Source organism: Danio rerio, chromosome 2 (assembly GCF_049306965.1).
Source record: "Danio rerio strain Tuebingen ecotype United States chromosome 2, GRCz12tu, whole genome shotgun sequence".
In the NCBI taxonomy this organism is placed as follows: Eukaryota; Metazoa; Chordata; class Actinopteri; order Cypriniformes; family Danionidae; genus Danio; species Danio rerio.
In genome coordinates, this window is record NC_133177.1 from 24386704 (window position 1) to 24405898 (window position 19195).

The 19195-nt window shown below is 35.9% G+C and overlaps 2 protein-coding genes across 4 annotated transcripts; one reads left to right on the forward strand and one right to left on the reverse strand.

The window, feature by feature from the left end:
- Positions 1-1040: 1040 nt before the first annotated feature.
- Positions 1041-11754, reverse strand: bmi1b (bmi1 polycomb ring finger oncogene 1b). Of its 3 annotated transcripts, none has more exons than XM_073914372.1 (10): positions 11598-11754; positions 3650-3781; positions 3421-3517; positions 3224-3279; positions 2952-2999; positions 2754-2862; positions 2606-2648; positions 2330-2428; positions 2138-2218; positions 1041-2052 (listed from the first exon to the last, which is right to left on the reverse strand). In XM_073914372.1, the coding sequence occupies exons 1-10, from the start codon at positions 11704-11706 to the stop codon at positions 1723-1725; spliced, it is 1104 nt and encodes a 367-aa protein (XP_073770473.1). In that variant the 5' UTR covers positions 11707-11754; the 3' UTR covers positions 1041-1722. The 3 variants fall into 3 exon arrangements, with proteins under 3 accessions (XP_073770473.1, NP_001074220.1, XP_021335136.1); NM_001080751.2 differs by lacking the exon at positions 11598-11754 and adding an exon at positions 6286-6626; XM_021479461.2 differs by lacking the exon at positions 11598-11754 and adding an exon at positions 4327-4502.
- Positions 11181-18852, forward strand: dnajc1 (DnaJ (Hsp40) homolog, subfamily C, member 1). Its single transcript, NM_001077535.1, is given in 12 exon segments — positions 11181-11455; positions 12413-12514; positions 12608-12654; positions 13094-13259; positions 13335-13432; positions 13515-13605; positions 13690-13780; positions 13865-14028; positions 14136-14255; positions 15553-15601; positions 15706-16136; positions 18448-18852. Coding segments are annotated over 12 exon segments (1581 nt in total). The 5' UTR covers positions 11181-11302; the 3' UTR covers positions 18517-18852.
- Positions 18853-19195: the final 343 nt, after the last annotated feature.

A 19195-nucleotide genomic window follows, 5' to 3' on the forward strand; every position in this document is an offset into this window, starting at 1 on the left:
ACTAATTCGGCGATTTATGTCAAATTATGAATTCAAGACATTTTATTAAAGCTACATTTGTTGTAGACAGCGAAACGTTTTCTATTTCATATAAACTTAATACAGCATTTAACACCAATGTGTTTTAACAAATATACAATTTAATATATATTTTGAAAATTAATGTATTAAAAATCATTCGTGTTTGGAGGCTGTAGCCTCTTTAACACAATGGGGATAGTATTCAAGCATGCGCTTAATATTTAGCCTAATATATTACAGTTTATTAATGCAGTTTCAACATATTCAGAGGTTGTCACTGTCAATTAGGCCTGGTGGTTTTGGTTCAAATGACTGAGCTAAGATAATTAGGCCTAAGTATTTTAATTATAAAAATTAAATAGTAATGGCATAGCTTTCTATTGACTGCTGTGCGGTGTAACCGAATGTCAATTATCATACCAGTTTTGGTAGGTTGACATTCAGTTCTCCAGGTCAGCGAGAGCGATCTGACACGAAAAAAATATGACCAGTTTTTAATGTCGCAGCTGATAGACATGCATTTCATACAACCGTCAATACAAACAGCAAAGACCCGTATTGTCATTATAATTTTTGCCGACTATTCATTTGTAGTTTTATTTTGCCTGTTTTTTTTCTTTTACGGACTCATTTTGGCCAATGACACCCATCTAATTATGCGTTGTTTGAACACTTTTTATGAAATTAAATGTATTAATAATTACAGCGGGGTCAATACTTTCTATATTAGGCCCATTTATATATCCCATTAATATCAGTCTCGTAGTTTTGACTAGGATTGCTGAGAACTGAATTATATCGCACCTATTACCCTTAATATTTTATTTTACTCACATAAAGGCTATTCGCGCCGCTAAAATATTCCGAAAATATAGGCACCAGCTTCCTTTGGCCTGAAAACTGGATTCAGATTATTCAAGGCCGAGTTTTTTTTGTTTTTTTTTTTTTTGGTCGCAGAACAGGCCTACTTTCTTTGAACACGAAGTCAGAATGGTTGTGTTTTATAGACACACGATGTATTTAGTAATAAAAAAGTAAAATGTTTATTTAGACAAAGGTTTCATATTGTACAACAGTAAATTATACATTGGTTTTAACCGTTTGGACAGAAATGTAGAACAAGACAGAAAACTGAACTTAAGGCTATTTATAAGGCTATTTAGCCTACTTTAAATCCCCGCGCCATAACACCGAGAAAATGAAAACATTTCTCAACTTATGTGAGGAGCACGTACATAGCAGATTTTTTTTCCATTATTATTACAGTTTGAGTTTATCCGAAACAATACTGACGCTGCATTGTTGCCCTTTTGCAAATGTAGTTTTGGTTTTACACTTTTCGCCTGGAAAGAAAATCTGAATATAAACAAAACATTGGTTGTGCCGCTAATTCAACGGAGAAGTCATGGAAAAAAATAAATGATTTATATACACTGGCACTCTAATCTAAATGAACAAGACAGAGTTTATAAAAACATCTAGATACATTCTCCTTCTTTTCGAGTTCTCATCCTGTACTCTTCACAATATTAGTTATTCAATACAAAATATAACACAAACAATGCTGTGTTACCAGTCCTCACACGTGGTGACAAAACAAATATATTTAAAAATGATACAAAAAGAGGTGGTTTATAAAGAAAGCATATACATCACAGCTCTGTTTTCATGGCATCGATGGCTTTGGCATCCATGAGCAAATCACCCAAGAGAGTTAGAGCCATTATGAGAAGTTTTGCAGACTTTGCTGCTGAAAGGTGTTTGGCCATTGTGGCCCACTTTGGCAGAGACTCCATTAATGGTGGAGATGTGAGGGAAGCTGGGGTGTGTAGACTGGACAGGGGTGTTTGGGCTGGGCATAGAGGATGATGTAGACGGGGCAGCAACAATACTCGGGCTGTTTGGTTTGTCACTGCTGGAATCACTTTCCGTATCAGGCCTTCTGCCACCACTCATATCATTCCTGGGACTGCTCAACTTGATTTTTTTGCAGCCCGGTCGAACTCTGTACTTCAAAGGCAATGGCCCATTCTGAAAAATATCAACATGATTTTATCTCCACTCCAAAAGCAGTCAGAATGAAAAGCAACAAATGTTCAATGTGTTGTACTCCTACCCTTCTCCATGTGTAAATATAAGCAATATCCATAAGAGTGTAATAATCTTTCAAAGGCTCATCTTCATACATAACTTCAATCTGAAACAAAAAGAGATTCTTTATACTGGTGAAGGGTTTGATAACATTTACACTTGATTCAGAAACACGATAACAGTAAAGTAAATCAGTTTAGAAGTGAGATAAGATTACCTGAAAGGTACATGGTATATCCATTTTACTTCTAAGAAATTTTCTGAGATGCATTACTGTCATAGCTGCAGGGCATTGTAAGTAACGCTTTACAGTCACCTATAGAAAAAATTAAATCAGAGTTCTCAAAACTCACTCAATTACACTATACTATACTATACTATAATATATATATATATATATATATATATATATATATATATATATATATATATATATATATATATAAAATAATTTTAATATATATATATAAAATTTCTTTAGGAAAATAATAACCTCTTTTGTGGATTCTTTTTCTTCCCCATCTTTACCATCAAGCCTAATAATTATGAGAAACAAATCATCAATGCTAATTTGCAATTAGTAGTGATTTTAACTTTCACAAAAGTGATATGAAATTAGACCCCATATCATCTTAACCTACTTTTTCTGATCAAAAAACTCAATGGACAGACTGATGATCTCATCATCAGCAATGATTCTCTTGTCTTCATCTGACACCTCTCCTCTGTCCTCATTGGAACCATTAGTAGCTAAAGGACAGAGACATATTGACAAACGTTGATTGAAGAATAACACTGCTTATGAATAAAAATTTCAATATGGCTTTTAAAAATGTTACCATCAACGGGATGTTCAGCATAAAAATCCCTTCTCCTTTTCATCTCATCTGAGTAACAAATGCAGAACAACTCAATATTGATGTTTCAAAGCTAAATAATGTTCAAATAAGTTTAATAACAGGCCCTTATATTGCTTTGACAATTTAACAAACCTGACAAAAGTAAATAATCATTAATATAAATATTATGCTTCTGGTCCACATTGATATTTGGAAGTCCAGGCTACAGCAGATGCTGTATCGGTTAAAAACAAAAAAAATACAATACTTACTTTTAAACAAACCAGGCACCAGCTTGTAAACAATGTCCTGAAGGGTCTTATCTGACCTAAAAAAAAAAAATAAACATATTTTTGAGGTGTTACTTTGTGTTTCTAAAAAAACATGCCTGCATAAATTAACGGAGAGACAAGGCATTATTACAATTGAACTCCATGAACTCATGAGGCTCAAAATGACCAACTTTTACCTGATGTTGAGGAGGGGTTTTGTTTTATGAACTTGGACATCACAAATAGGACAATATTTGCTGGTCTCCAAATACCGGACAATGCACATTTTGCAGACTGCAAATAAACGACAACAGACAATTCCGCGGTTAATTTAAAACTGGGTTTAAAAGTCTGTTCCGTTCAAGCAGCCAAAAAAGCAACACATGAACTTTAAGTAATACAATAAAATTGAGATTTTCGACCTACACGAATGCAAACATTCAACAATAGTGGTCGCATCAATGAAGTATCCTCCACATAAAACACACATCAAATGAGGATTTAGCTCCGTTATCTTGATTCTCGTTGTCCGGTGCATTGTCATGGGAGTACGCCGACCTGACAAGCAAACAAGACACGTGTTAATATTTCCAATGTATAACCCATAGAAAGAAAGAAAAAAAGTGATATTACGATTTCCCGAACATGAACAAAAAGGAGACACAATCCGACAAAACACAGTTATAACATGAAACCCGACAATATAACGCAGATTTTCTACTAAATTCGCTGTCCACACAAACAAACTGAACATGTTCATTTTTCCAGGGACGCGCACAGGTGAGCGGGAAAGCCAAAATGCCTACACGTATAGTTGCTATGACGACGGGCTGTAATTGGCATTGTGCCAGTCAAACGGAGACGCATACCTCGATAGACTCCCAGCCCGCCCAGATCATCACAAAAATAACCACGAATTCAGCCCATTAACTGTAAAACGCGCACACTTCCTCTCGACCACGGTGTTTCTCGTGAAAAGGCATGCCGCTGCGAGAACGTGGCTGCCATTTTGCTAGACAGCCCAGTGTAGCGAGTTCGCTCTCATGAGGCTGCGACCTGAGCACCACACACACCATTGTTGAAGAAGAACTGGTCGTTATCACCTGTTAAACACGTCGTAAAGCCGTCATTTCAGTACACAACGCATTCAGACGTCAAGAGAATCAACTGTGCTCTTCCCTTCCCAGCCTTTCGGAGCTCTTCGATGAGGAACACAGTCAACGGAAGCTCGAGAGCTCGCATCTGTGCTCCCGCTATCTCTCGACTGCAATATTGGTATGTGGGGGTAGTTCAGTGTGAGAAATTTTCATGCAAATGCCAATATTCTGAATTGATACAATTCTGTTTTAATTATGTTCGTCCCTTCTCAGTTTAGACAACACTATATACACGCATGTATTCTCTAGATTTGACAGACCTCTGAATATTGACTAATACAATACGCTTGATATAAACAATAGCTTCTTAAAATAAAAGGACTAGTTTTCTAATAGCGAGTTTGACAGTATTCAAGAGTTCAGAACGACGCCTTGCGTTTTGGTCAATGAAAAAAGTTCATAATGTATTTGTTTTCACTTTTAGTTCTACATTAAGCAACAGCTCACGCATATTAGTTAGGCTATAATTTACACATGTTCGCAGATCAATGCAATGATGGGGAAAAAAGTGACTAGGCTGAAAAAGTTTGGCCTGCAAAGTTATTTCACAAGTTTGATCAACAATAAAAAAGGCAGAACAAATGTGGTGTAGAAGTAAAAAAAAATTCAAACTAAGGTCAATAATTATTCTCAGACAGCACATACACTACAGAAAACAGAACTCGTGGATTTTCAGTGAAGAAAGAAGAACGGGGTAAAGGTCAAGAAATGATTGCATTTACTGTAAATCTAGTAAAGCGTACAGTCATATCTTGCCCTGGACAGCAATTATGTGTCATCGGCCCTTTTCTTTGTCAGAAAGGTTGCACTCGGGAATTTTATGTTCATTAAATATTTGTGGTGCAGAAATAAAATGCATGGAAAGATACAGAGGCCTGTATGAGAATAACTAAAGTTAAGAAGGCATCAGAGAACAGACAAGGAGAAACCAAAAGTATCCATTTAAAGCATTTGAATATCGCCACATAAATGAATTAGCAAAAAGACTATAGATTAAATTCAAGTTAACAATCCATATCAGACTACATTTGAATTATGGAGTTAGACCATAAACAATTTTTTTTATGAACTTATTACACATCGGCGGTGAGTCACACATTTAACTGACTAATTAAAATTAAATCAGTAGCCTATTTTATCAATCAGGTTAACGAAAAAAAATTTTTATATTAAATCTTAAGATGGACTCTTACCCTGCTTTGAAAGAAAAGGATGTTCAGTTCAGCCTGAGTCATGTCAAAGGTTGCATAGAATCGAGGCAATGTATTGTGTATTTTTTAGAGGCTAATACAAAACATACAACCCAACTTATCATAGTGTGGCTAATAAACAACTGTGAAATCGCTTATAAATATATTTACTCGGAAGTTAACCACCTCAAAACATAATAAGATTACGTGTGTTTTGCCTATAGGAGGAGGTGCCTTGCGAATGCGCATATGAATTTAAGTTAATAAAATTAACAGACGTTATTAAAACGAGGTAAAGTATTTTTTTCCTAAATATACACCCTGTAGACTACTCAATTCTATAAAATAAGAGGGATAATGTTTGGTTTTCGAGCGTGAATAAATGGATGAAAGTGCTTAGCCGTTAACACCTGACTCTACTCGCCTGTTCTTCAGCGCGCGCCGACTTTTTAGGTTATAAAAAACACATGAAAAGAACAGTGCACTTCAGTTTTACGAAGATGGCACACTCATTGATATCTATATTGTGTTAACAGATGTCCCTCTTTGCGTTTCAAAGCAAAATTTGCCAAAACTGAAATGAAATTCGCACGTACGTGAAACACTCACACATACAAGAATCAACATTGTTACTCTCTTGTCTCCAAACCAGGAAAGGGAAACAAAAGGATAAAATGTAACGACGACGTTCTTTTGCACATTCAAGCGTACATACCTTGTATATTTACCGATGGTTTCGGAGCTTTGTTGTGGTAGACAATGAAACTTGAGAGTCGATCAGCAAAAAATGAATGCTACAGAAGCGGCCATCTTGGAATGAGCTGCAGACGCTGTCAATGGCTCTTAACGTACCACAGCCGTGCTCATTGTGGCCTTCTTGCGCAATTGCACATAGGATAGCGAAGCTCACTCTTTACAGATACTTTCCGTTTTGATTGACAGATAAGTCCAAAGATTTCGGTCATAGAGAGTAGGCTAAACTGCAGAGGCGTGGGTTTCCTGCACGGCGATCTGAAAGCACAGCGTCTGATGGTTCAGTGCGAACTGACACAGTCCCCAAAATGGCTTAGTTCGACCGCCCCACTCCATCACGTGATCTCATTCCTTACGGGTAGCCTGGGAATTAGTAGTGGGGTCTATCATCAATAGGGTACCCCTCTGACGGATGTCTTTGTCAAACCTCACCACCCACATCTGAGAAGGAAACCCCTTTTGCCAAGCCACGTAGTATAGTCGGGATGATTCTAGGAGAGTGTAAGCGATGAAGTAACTTTTAGAGAATCTGCATTTGTCTTTTTGTCACGTAAATCTCATCTAGTTTTAAATTTTCCAAACGCAAAACAAGAAGAATGTTTTAATATGTCAAACTTACTATGGCATTTTAAAAATGGCTGGATAAAGGTTAGACGAAAAGAATTAAAAAATCATTCAATATTTTGTTGTCCAATTTATTCAATTGCAGCGTTTTTAAACATTCGCTATCAAGCGAAATCGACGACTTAATGGGCAATTCTTGGTGCTTTGTGCAGCTGGTGGTGTAAACGCATAGACTATATTTTACTTCAATGAGACATTATTAACCTAATGTATAACAACATTTAAACTAAATGATCTAGATGAATGTGAGATTTTTACATTTAGTTAAACCCGAAGTGTACCTTGAAAGCAAATTGATTCTGTTTTCTGATAAAGTAGGCTGCTACTTGGCTACTTATGCGCGGCTTATAACCATGTCATTTACTTTTACATAGGCTACTTATTGTGAAATGCTTGCCACTGGCTATATAGATTAAAAATCGGTGTTTACATTTACGTCTGGGTGTATTTTATGAGTTTTTAGTGGTAATTCAGTAGAAAAAAGCAATATGTCTGATATGCTTTTGCTGTAATATATGACAATTAAGGCATATGGCCTAATAAACATATTAAAATAATCTAACGTGCAAATTAAACTACAAGAAGACGGCTCCCGTGACTTAAAAAGCTAAAGCAAATGCGTTTCTAAGCAACGGCATATTTTAGTAAATTACCATTATGCGCGCTATTACTGCCAATCCTGGTTTATAGGTTGGTTTAGTTTTACAGCATTTATCATAAATAATATAACAAACATTTTTTTTCTTCACTTTTGTGTTTACAAATTCCACAGACCCATTCGCAAACGTTTGCATTTAAACTGATGCCCGCTCACTTTGCGTCACTGTTCCAATGAGACATAATTTTCCACTACTAAGATAATCTGTGAAATTGTGAGCGCGCGTTAGTGCGTGCACTCGCTTGTGTGATTGGGCTGGTAGGTGTTTTTCTCCAGCGCTGGACGGTAGTCTTCTCGTTTAGGGCAGTGCGTTCAGCTGCAAACCACACGCGCAGTCTGCTGCCATGACGTCAGCTGCTCTAATACAGGCACTTCAGCGAAAACAAAGAAGCTCAGGATGCAGGCGGAAACCCGAGGCACTTTAGCGTTAACCGTATGGGTTTGCAAAACGATATAAACTCAATCATATAGCACGCACCGGAACAGTTTCATATAGCCTACAATCTACAGCTAGTTTAGTAAAAACAGCAATCCGTTTATGCCACGAATTGATCGCATTGGCAATGCTAATCTACGTCTAATTTCATCAACTACGCGAAAATGTTCTCTTTAAGTCACCACAATGATTATTTTTTATTTCGACAACAGATGTGACTCATCAAAATGGCTGTAGTTCAGTCGCGGGTGTTAATACAGCGCGAAATCTTGAAGAGCAACTCAAGGCTTTCATTTCAAATACTTCTAACAAGTCTAGGGCAGAGGAATCACAGCAAGCTCTCCTTTTTTTTAAACTGAAGAACAAATTCGCTGCTAGGTTTCGTATTAGGCTACATATTATGTGCGCAATAAAGCTTCTGTCAAGATGTTCAACCGCATCTTCTTTACACATTAACACAATCATATTTTAAAGCACGAACTCTTTCATTTAGCCAGTTATGCGTTGTTTGATCTCGGCTGGCTATGACAATTTATAAACGATTTTTAAATAACCTTCACAAATGACGAATAAAAATGTAGATCTTCCAAAAACGGCCATGTCCAGAGAGTGTGTTTTGTATGGCTTAAACTTTATTGACTCTATTGATTATCGACTGTTTACTGATCTCACAAAATTGATTTGTTAAACCTCAATAAGAGCTGGAGGCCAAGACTTCTCGATAGAACCGCTTTAAGTCTTTATGCATTTTGATCATTTGCATTAAATTTGACAATTTCAACAATAGCCGACACGATTAACAATAAGTATGCGTATTATATCATTTTCATAGTTTACAGCTAATCGTTTGAAAATGTGTTGACAAAAGATCTGACATGATTATATTTGCTAATATAACTGGGTTATAAAGGTAACAATAAAATGTTTTGGCCGTCTGTCAGCGTTCATCAGCGAATCATATTTCTTGTATCGTTTACTGCACAATCATTCATTGTTAAAATTGTGTTTATACTTTATCCGAATATCGTGTGGGGTAGATTTTCAGCTCATTATATAATTAATAGGTTACTCTGTTCATTAGCCTATATTTAAGTTTTTATTTGCTTTTCGATTCTAGCTCACTGCTACAAAGAAAAATAATATTAGATTTGATACATGACCGACTAAATGCAAGAGACATATTCGCAGGGCAAGCTTCCAAATGGGAAATACAAAAATAAAAGTGATTCAAAAGCCGATGGAATAGTGAAGGTTATGTAATTGCCACAGGCGAACAAGAAAATAGACAAAGATATATATTTGGATGATTTAGCCTATACAAATAATGAAAAGGGTAAAGAACATTTGTAGGTCTATAACTGTTCAAAAAACAAAATTAACCAATAGGCTGTGGCCATTTATCTACTCAAACTATTTTTAATTGTTTATAGAGTCGATAATTCTATTTGTAAAAATCTATTGTGCTTTTGGCTTTCGCGCTTTAATAATTTAGGCTTGTCACTTCGAATCCTTTCTATTCATATTTAAATTAATAAAGATTGTTATGCATATAGCCTACTGCTTTTCAGTAATAATTATTGACATATTTTTACCGACAAAGGGCAAGATTTAAACAAAGTGCTATTAAATATTATCTTAAACCAATTTTTTTCCCTTATAAAAATCCTTAAAATAAGGTCATTGCATGGCACTGGATTATTCTATCTTAACCAAGCACAACGACGCCCTCATGAGTTTCCCGACTATAAATTTAAATAAGTTTTTCCCCTTTTAAAAAGGTTTTCCTAAGAAAGGATGCTGTTGAATTAATCACGTATAGCCTACATGTCCTGCTGTAACTGACAAAAGGTAACAATGGCTTTCCGTTAATTAAAAAAACACAAATTATTAAAACATAACTTATAACCATAACCATACTTTAAGACATAGGCCTTATGAAAGCAACTAGTAATCTCAGCAAATAATTTATACCATTAAACCATCTTTGATTTACGCTAGTTAGTAGTTGGCCTTTTCCCAGAGAAGGGTTGCGGCTGGACGGGCACCCGCTGCGTAAAAACGTGCTGGATAAATTGGCGGTTCATTCCGCTGTGGCGACCCCGGATTAATAAAGGGACTACGCCGACAAGAAAATGAATGAATGAGTATTTGGCCTACATATGATCTATAAATTTTATTTAGCTATAGGCCTACACCTCATAACGATCTCAAAAAAATCCCATTTCTCATGCTCAATCTATAGCAACATCGCAATTAGGCTATTTTTTACGCAGTTTTGTTTTGTTCGCCATACTTTGAGAAAGGCTATGCGTCATTGACCGGGTTTAATGTTGCGCGAAATCAATACTGGCTTGTTAACTACAGTATATCACAGTTTTGATTAAATTAACTTTCATAAATCTGAACTTCATTGTGGACACAACAAGGACTGTGGATGAAGGACTGGAGGATGAATATATTAATATATTGAAATGTTGTAACGTCGCAAAAATGACTGTTTTTAACGACAAACAGCACTACACTGTTAAAAAAATAAAATAAATAAATAAACAAACAAATAATCAGGTTCCAAAAATGGTTTCTGCATTATAAACAACCACCCGACCAAACAACCGTTCAATGGCTTTTAAAAGAGCTACTGATTTAGTGTGAAGCACACTGTAATGATCTAAAGGACATTTTACGCTTTTAAAGAACCTCTTGAGAAAATAAAAGGTTTCAGAGACGTTAAAGGTTGTTTTTGGAAATAATGATGCCAATAACCTTTTTCAGAGTGAAGTCATGAACAATGTTAACTCTGAGAACTCTGAGACTAGTGACTACATGTTTGAACTGTTAAAATTTACAATTGGGATATTAAAAAAGGAAAGTCAATAAAGAGAATGTTATATCAGTGGCTGGCAAATGTAAGAGGCCGAAATCAACATTATGTTTTAAGGGAGATGACTTTGCATCTACCGGGATAAAAATGCTCAATTTTGTTATATTAATATATTAAGAAACAACAGCAATTTAGACACATACGTCCTGAAAAGCTTATATGGGTGGGCAAGACGCACCGTGTCACTAGATCTTTCGTGCTTATTGGCTCGCGCTGTGGCGGCTGCATGTGAAAGCGCACACGTACAGCAGGCTGAGCTCAAGCTATGGGCCTGTCTGAGCTAAAAGACGGGAGGTTAGGCTGATATCCTCTCGAAATCAAGGGTCTCCAAATGGATAGTGGGTGGTAAACCTTCGCGAATATAGCCTACAAAATCAGACATGGCTTTGCCCGGGATCATTGCGGTAGCGTTGTTCTCCGGGCTGCTCGTGATTCAGCCAACGCCGACGTTAGCATGGGACGCAGACCTGGAGCTTTTCGACCTAGTGGAGGAAATCCCTCAAACATTTTACGAGTTCCTGTCGGTTAATCAGGTAAGACTGATTTAATCTTTCAGATTTGTCACCTGCGCCGTTTAAACGCTGTCGGTAATGTTTAATGTGATATACGTTAACGTGTCGCAGCGTCGCCTTCAGTACGTTTAGCGCGACTGCACTCTCACCAAACTAAACAAACCCGTTTTTGTTAGCTGAATCGCTCTTTGCAGCCTGACTAGAAGGTCTCCAGACTCGGGGTGGCTGTGAAAGTACTCTGCCTCCTGCAGACCTTGGTCGGCGGTGGCCATTCACTAAGAAACCTCCAGGCTGTGGGCCTGTTCAACACAACATGACGTGTCATTACTCAGCACGCAAACGGTCATTTGAGCGATTAATTTCGCGGCTCGGTTGCTGAGGGATCTAACGTTACTTTTTTGAATCGCGACCCGTTATTTGTATAAACTAACTTAGCATTTAGTTTAACTTTCGCTCAATGTCAACAGTGCAAGTAAATACGGCTCGACCTTCGCTCAGTTTTTAATTCATTCTGATGTAAATTGAAGATGTTTTTCCCTTTAAAAGACATCTGTATTTTAGTTTTCAGCTACTCCGACACCGTTATTAACGTTACGTTAGTTTGTGCAGGCTGTAAAACCAGAGCTGCATCCTGTAACAGTATAAACAGCTGGTAAGTTAGCTGGTTAGTTACTAACGGTAGTCCTCATTGTTTACCATCATGTATAAACCCTCGGATTACAGCATGACAGTATTTGTCACGTCTTTTATTCTCAATGTATGAAAATGTAATGGCAAAGAAGCTTTTTGTTGTTGCCAATTCAATTCTGACAAAATCCAGTCCAGTCATACAATGTGTACTACTACTACGAACATGAACCTAAGCATGAATTGTGTTTTTCAGCATGTTCTGCAGTGTAAATTTTAGATTATATACGTTTCTGATTGGCAATGTTGGCAGTTAATTATTTATTTTAATGTTGATTCTGATTCTAACAGGATGCATCCTCTTCTGAGATCAGGAAGGCATATAGAAAGCTTTCTCTTATTTTGCACCCTGATAAAAACAAAGATGAAAATGCAGAAAACCAGTTTCGACAGGTTGGTGTTTTGTTGTGTTTAAAAGCGTTGTTGGAATAATGTAATTATTTGGAATACTGTAAATTACAGTTGAAATTTCTTGTCATCCAATAGTTAGTTGCCATCTATGAAGTTCTCAAGGACGAGGAAAGAAGGCAAAGGTAAAATATGCTACTTGCTTGCATAAATGTTTTTATTTTTTTATCCATTAAAAGTTGTTCTTGACACAATGTTCAATGACCATCAATAATACAGATTTCTTTGGTAACATTGAGATATGGAGTATTGATTGATTTAATTAGCCTTCGTTTATTGCAATATCAAAAACATTTAAGTATAAAAGCAATATTAAGGTATTTTTGGAGGGTATTGGTTATTGACTATAGGACCTTCTGTCCTAATGTAGCAGTGAAATGTGTAACAAGGTTTTTTAAAAGGGTTTAAGTATGGTTCATATAGGAATGTTAATAATTGATTGACCTCACACCTCTTGAGAAAGATAAATAAGACATTGTTTATACTGATGTGACTGCCTACTGTCTGTGAAATGTGTACTGCTGAAGTCTTTTCAACAATAGATTGTACAAAATACTTTCACAGATATGATGACATCTTGGTTAATGGGCTGCCAGATTGGAGACAGCCTGTCTTCTACTACCGACGTGTTAGGAAGATGAGCAATGGAGAGTTGGGCTTCCTCCTCTTCCTCATCCTGACCGTGGGTCACTATGCGGTTATATGGTCCATCTACCTTGAAAAGCAGTTAGTAAGTGCTGAAGTGTTGTGCTAGCTTCTGAAATGTTACATTTACAGCACTGATCGATGTCTTCATGCTTTATAGGATGAACTTCTGAGCAGGAAGAAGAGGGAGAAGAAAAAGAAGCAAACCAGCAAAATGACAGATGAGATGAAGCCTTTGGCTCAGGACAAAAATGAGAGGTTGCCTATTAACCTGATGGATGTTTTTTTTCATAAGGAGTAAGGGATGTTAAATGTAGCATTTAAATTTTTTTTTTTGTAGATCTGACAGGCCACACTGGCATGACATTTTACCTCTCAAATTAAGCATCTGGTTGTATTATTCAATAAAGTCTCTCCCTCATATCATACAGGTACAGTTTTTTCAGACTTTCAGATATTTTCAAAAGAGAAAATCTCATCATGGATCTGTAATCATGTTTGTCTCTTGTTTTAAGGATGTGAAGCAGTATTATAAAGATTATAAGGAAATGAAAGTAAAGGAGAAGGAAGAGGCAGAAGCTCTGGCAGAACAGGAAATGCAGCAGAGTAAGATCACAATGACACATGCAACTCGACACAATGTTGTGATATATGATTATTTATGTGTTGCTGTTAAATCTTGATGTGCAGAAGAAAAACGGCCCAAAGTGAAAAAAACGAAAGTGGAGTTTCCAGTCTATGAACCCAGTGCAAATGCAGCTTTCGCTCTAGCATATGATCAAGGAACATCTATTGAAGAAATTGAAGATCAGATGGATGACTGGTTGGAAGACAAAAAACAGCTGAAGAAGAAAGTAAGTTTTTTTTTTTTTGTTTTAAGTGAAAGATCAGTGGCTTGTAATGTAAACAGTGGTTTGGAAATGGAGGTATTGCATTAACCAGTGGCTGGTGATGGTTGTAGACACAAGAGTGGACAGAGGATGATCACAGTCAGCTCTCCCGTTGTATGGCCAAGTTTCCCGGTGGAACACCAGGACGGTGGGAGAAGATAGCTCATGAATTGGGCAGATCAGTGTCTGAGGTGAGTTTAGAAATAGTAAAGTTACTAGTGGAAGAAAAGTATCCAAGCATCCATAACTTTGCATGAAAGCACTTAAGCTAAGAAATCCCTTAGGAATAAGGTTAAAGGTAGCTTTAGTAAAACTTAATGGTCAAAGATAATGGTCAAGCTAAGGAAATTGTAGCTTTATTTATGTATTTCACCTTAATTATTTAAGTCTTCTCTTAAGCTATAGGTCTCAAACTCGATTTCTGGAGGGCCACACAGTTGCACAGTTTTGCTCCAACCCTAATCAAACAAAGCTGATCAAACTGATCAAGGAGGTATGAGTTTGAGGTGCTTGAAACCAAGCTGTGCAGAGCTGTGGCCCTCCAGGAGTTTGAGACCACTGCCTTAAGCTATGCTGTAGAGAACTTGGCAACTATTTTATCAAAATAAATCTAAGGAAGCAAAAAAGGGACCATAAACAGCTCTATTCGAATTAGACTCATTTCACTAGTAACCTTGTACAATTTACCATTTTTTTAATCCAGTCAGCTTATTGTTATGAGTGGGGTAAACATTTTAGCTTAGCATAATTTATTAAATCGGATTAGACCTTAAATTTAGAATCTTAAATTTATTTATCAAACATTGACATGAAAAATCTTATTTAACTTTGTGTGAATTTTATTTACATTTTAAGCTAATCTTAAATTGCTCCTGCTAAACCCAAAAAATTGTCTGATTGGATTTAATTTTATTTATATATATATATATATGTATGTATGTATGTATGTACGTACGTACGTACATACGTACGTACGTACGCACGCACTATAATTCTCATGTTCACAAGTCTTTTTGCCCTATACACTGTTCTATATTTGCACAATTCTGGTTTGCACTCATTGCCATATGCCCTTAATGTCATTGTATTGTATTGTTTACAAATTTTTATTCTTTGCGTATATTTTTAGACTACATTTTATGTATATTTTTAGATGACATTTTATGTATAATTGTATTTATTGTAAACGCTTTCTTCAAACTCTACTTTTTGTATTAATATTATATGTTAGGCACCTAGGGTCTGAGAGTAACGTAATTTCGATTCTCTATATGTCCTGTACATGTGGTTGAATTGACAATAAATTGACTTGTAAAATTAATAAGTGTTTCTATATGTTAATCTAAACTCAATATTTAGAGTAAAACGTATATAACGCAAAGAAAACAAAAATAATGTGCATGCATTTTGCAAACTAGTTTTTTGGCAGTTATCTTATTGTAATCAAATATTTGGATAAATTATTTTATTTATTTTTTCTTCAAACAGGTGACTGCAAAAGTCAAGCAAATCAAGGACTGTGTCACCAATACATCGGGTAAGCTGTTTGAGCAGTTAAGAAACTCAGAAAAATAGTATATTATCTGGCATGTTTGTCAGGAAATGTACTTGTATGTCTCACTATCCATTCTTGGTTTGCAGGGTTAGTGAAGTTCTCTGAACTGAAAGGTGGTGCGGTGATTGGAAAAAGCTCCAAAGCCATTACAGTGCCGGACAGTCTGATGACCCAGAGAGAGGAGCCTGTAGAGCAGCCGCTGGAGGATTCAGGAGAGCCCGAAGACTCCGAGAGCAAGGCACTCAGAAGACGGGCTAAAAAGTCTGCATCCGGGAGCACTGGAGCAGCGGAGGAGAGGATGAAAGGGCGCAGACAAAGAGACTTCGACCCTACAGCTGTGGATGAAGACAGTGAATATGAGAAGAAACCATCAGCTCCCAAAGAAAAAGCTGGTGCTGCTGAAGACGTCTGGACACAGAACCAGCAGAAGCTCTTGGAGCTGGCTTTACAGCAATACCCACGTGGCACCACTGAACGCTGGGACAAGATTGCTAAAGTGGTGCCTGGAAAAACCAAGGTAAGTATCAGACCAATCAGCCACAGTCGTCAGTATGAACCATTGTTTAATAAAAGGTAATACAATTAGGAGATTTAGGGCCTGTTTACAACTGGTCACTTCATATCTATGTTGGATGGTTATCAGGTTTGTGAAAATGGTTCTATTTGCATTTGGCCACATACATGCGTCTCCGCTAAATGGATATAAATCTGATATTCAAATCTGGTGCTGTATGAAGATGTAACCGTCCACTAAAGCGTCAGATAGACTGGATTTTACTTTATAGAAATAAACGCATCTTATTTAGCAAAATAATTTATTTTATAAGCTACAGGAGGCTTTTATACTTCACTCATGCTCCAGCATAACATCACAGTTGCACAAGGCAAACTTCATGCTTCATGATTACTGTCATTACAGGCTAAATGAAACATACATGTGTTGTACACATACACTCAAGACATCATTCAAAACTCACAGAAAACTAAGCACTGTGTTTTGTAAACAAGTGAAGCGCTATATTTTTCTATTGTTTTATAGGCCTTATTCACAGATATAGACTACTACACGTGTGTTTGAAGCTTTGTTGAAGCTGCCTTTTGATGTTAATCTATTAACATTCTAATTTTATCACATTACTGTTAATGACCAGTCAAAACTAGAATAAAATGGAAAATTAAATGCTGGGAGTTAGAAATCTGCAAAAATTCAAAAACGTATTTTAATTAACAGGTTTTGTCTATTAAATACAGGAAACCTTAACTTGTATTCGAGTAATTCATTCCCCATCAGAATAAATCAAATACCTTAGGGCAGGGGTGTCCTAGAAAGTTTATCTCCAACTTGCTTTAATACACCTGCCAGGAAGTTTCTAGTAAACCTAATAAGAGCTTGATTGGCTGGTTCAGGTGTGTTTGATTAGAGTTGGAGCTAAACTCTCCAGGACACTGGCCCTCCAAACTGAGTTTGGACACCCCTGCCTTAGGGTATGAATTAACTAAGAACCAATGGTAAGCGAGGATATTAAAACGGATCATATGACTCTGAAGACGTGAATAATTTAGAAAGTTACAGTTCAGTTTGAATCGCAGAAAGCATTACTTTTTATATATATATGCTACCTGACAAAGTCTTGTCGTCGGTATCAGTTGTAAGAGCAACAAATAATAACTTTTAGTTGATAATTTGGAAAAGTGTCAATGTTGATAGATAGATATATATATATATATATATATATATATATATATATATATATATATATATATATATATATATATATATATATATATATATTTATATATATTTATATATTTATATATATATATATATATTTATATATATTTATATATTTATTTATATATATATATATATATATATATATATATATATATATATATATTTATATATTTATATATATATATATATATATATATATATATATATATATATATATATATATATATATATATATATATATATTTATATTACAATCATCACGAATACTGCAGAAGCCACATGGACCCAAGATTTTCACAGAAATCAGTCAAGTTTGCTGAAGGAAAAATCATGGTTTTGGGTTGCATTCAGATGGTAACTTCAACAGCCTGAGGTATCAAGACATTTGTGCTGCCCATTACATTACAAACCACAGGAGAGGGCAAATTCTTCAGCAGGATAGTGCTCCTTCTCATACTTCAGCCTCCACTTAATTCCTGGAAGCAAAGAAGGTCAAGGTGCTCCAGGATTGGCCAGCTCAGTCACCAGTATGATGAACATTATTAAGCGTGTCTGGGGTAAGATGGAGGCATTAAAGAGATCAAGAATCTTGATGAACTCTAGGAGTCCTGCAAAAACGCTTTCTTTGTCATTCCAGATGACTTTATTAATAAGTGATTTGAGTCATTGCAGAGATGTATTTATGCAGTCCTCCAAGCTCATTGGAGTCATACACAATATTAATTCTTTCTCCACTGCACCATGACTTCATATTCTATACTTTACAATATTTCTGTTGAGAGACAAGACTTTAGTCTAAGCAAAGTCAGACCTTACTGTCCTAATTAGATCATTAAAAATCAAGACATGATCATTTATTTGGGTAAAATAAGCATAATCTACAGGCCTTCGCCTTTCACATAAGCCACTTCTGATGCCTTCTAAAATGATCAGCTAGAAGTCAAGTTTTTTTTTTTTTCCTAAAACTTGGATGGACAACAAGACTTGTTTCTTTCTCTCGCTCTTGTTTATTTTATATATATATATATATATTATTTATTATGTATTGGCTAGATTGTTAATTAATTATTTTTTTTTTTTGTGACCTGTTTAGGAGGAGTGCATGTGCCGTTTCAAACTGCTGGCAGAGTTGATTCAGAAACGGAAGCAGGCCAAGAGTTGACTGCTGCTCTTCAGTGTTTCACCATACCTCTCACCTGCTTTTATGTGCCTTAATGCGACCCTTTGTCCTGTTGTGAGACTACGTGCCATGAAACATCAGCATTAATCATTGAAGAGATCTAAATGCACATTTAAAAAGGTTTTATTTATTTTAGAATCCATTTCAGAGTCAGATTTTTCTTTTCTTTTCTTTTTTTTTTTTTGGTTCTCTATGCAACCAGAAAATGTGAGGAGCTGAAGATGCGTGTTTTAATGTTGTTTTCCCCCTTATTTGGATGTTTTTCAGAAGTTGTGCTGGAATCATTTTGGTCATGTTACATAAAGGATTTGCATACAACCCTGTCATGTTGTTCTTTTTTTGTTGCTGTTGGTTTTTTTGTTTTGAACATGTTTATGTTGTGTAGATTTTAAACCAGAGAATTGGTCAAATAGGTTTTATTAATGTTGTATGTGATGTATGGTCAAATTATTTGGTATCCATTTTTTTAGATGCAATGGAAAAAAATGTCATCTGAGTTTTTTAATGGAAAAAAATAAGTACTAATCAAATGAAAATGTATGAATATATTTCAGCAGTCCAAGTTCAAAAATTTCATAATGCTAATTTTTAGTTTACATTTTATAGGATAGAGCTCTCTAAAACAACCCCTGGCTTTTGTTTTTTTATTATAAAACTTAAA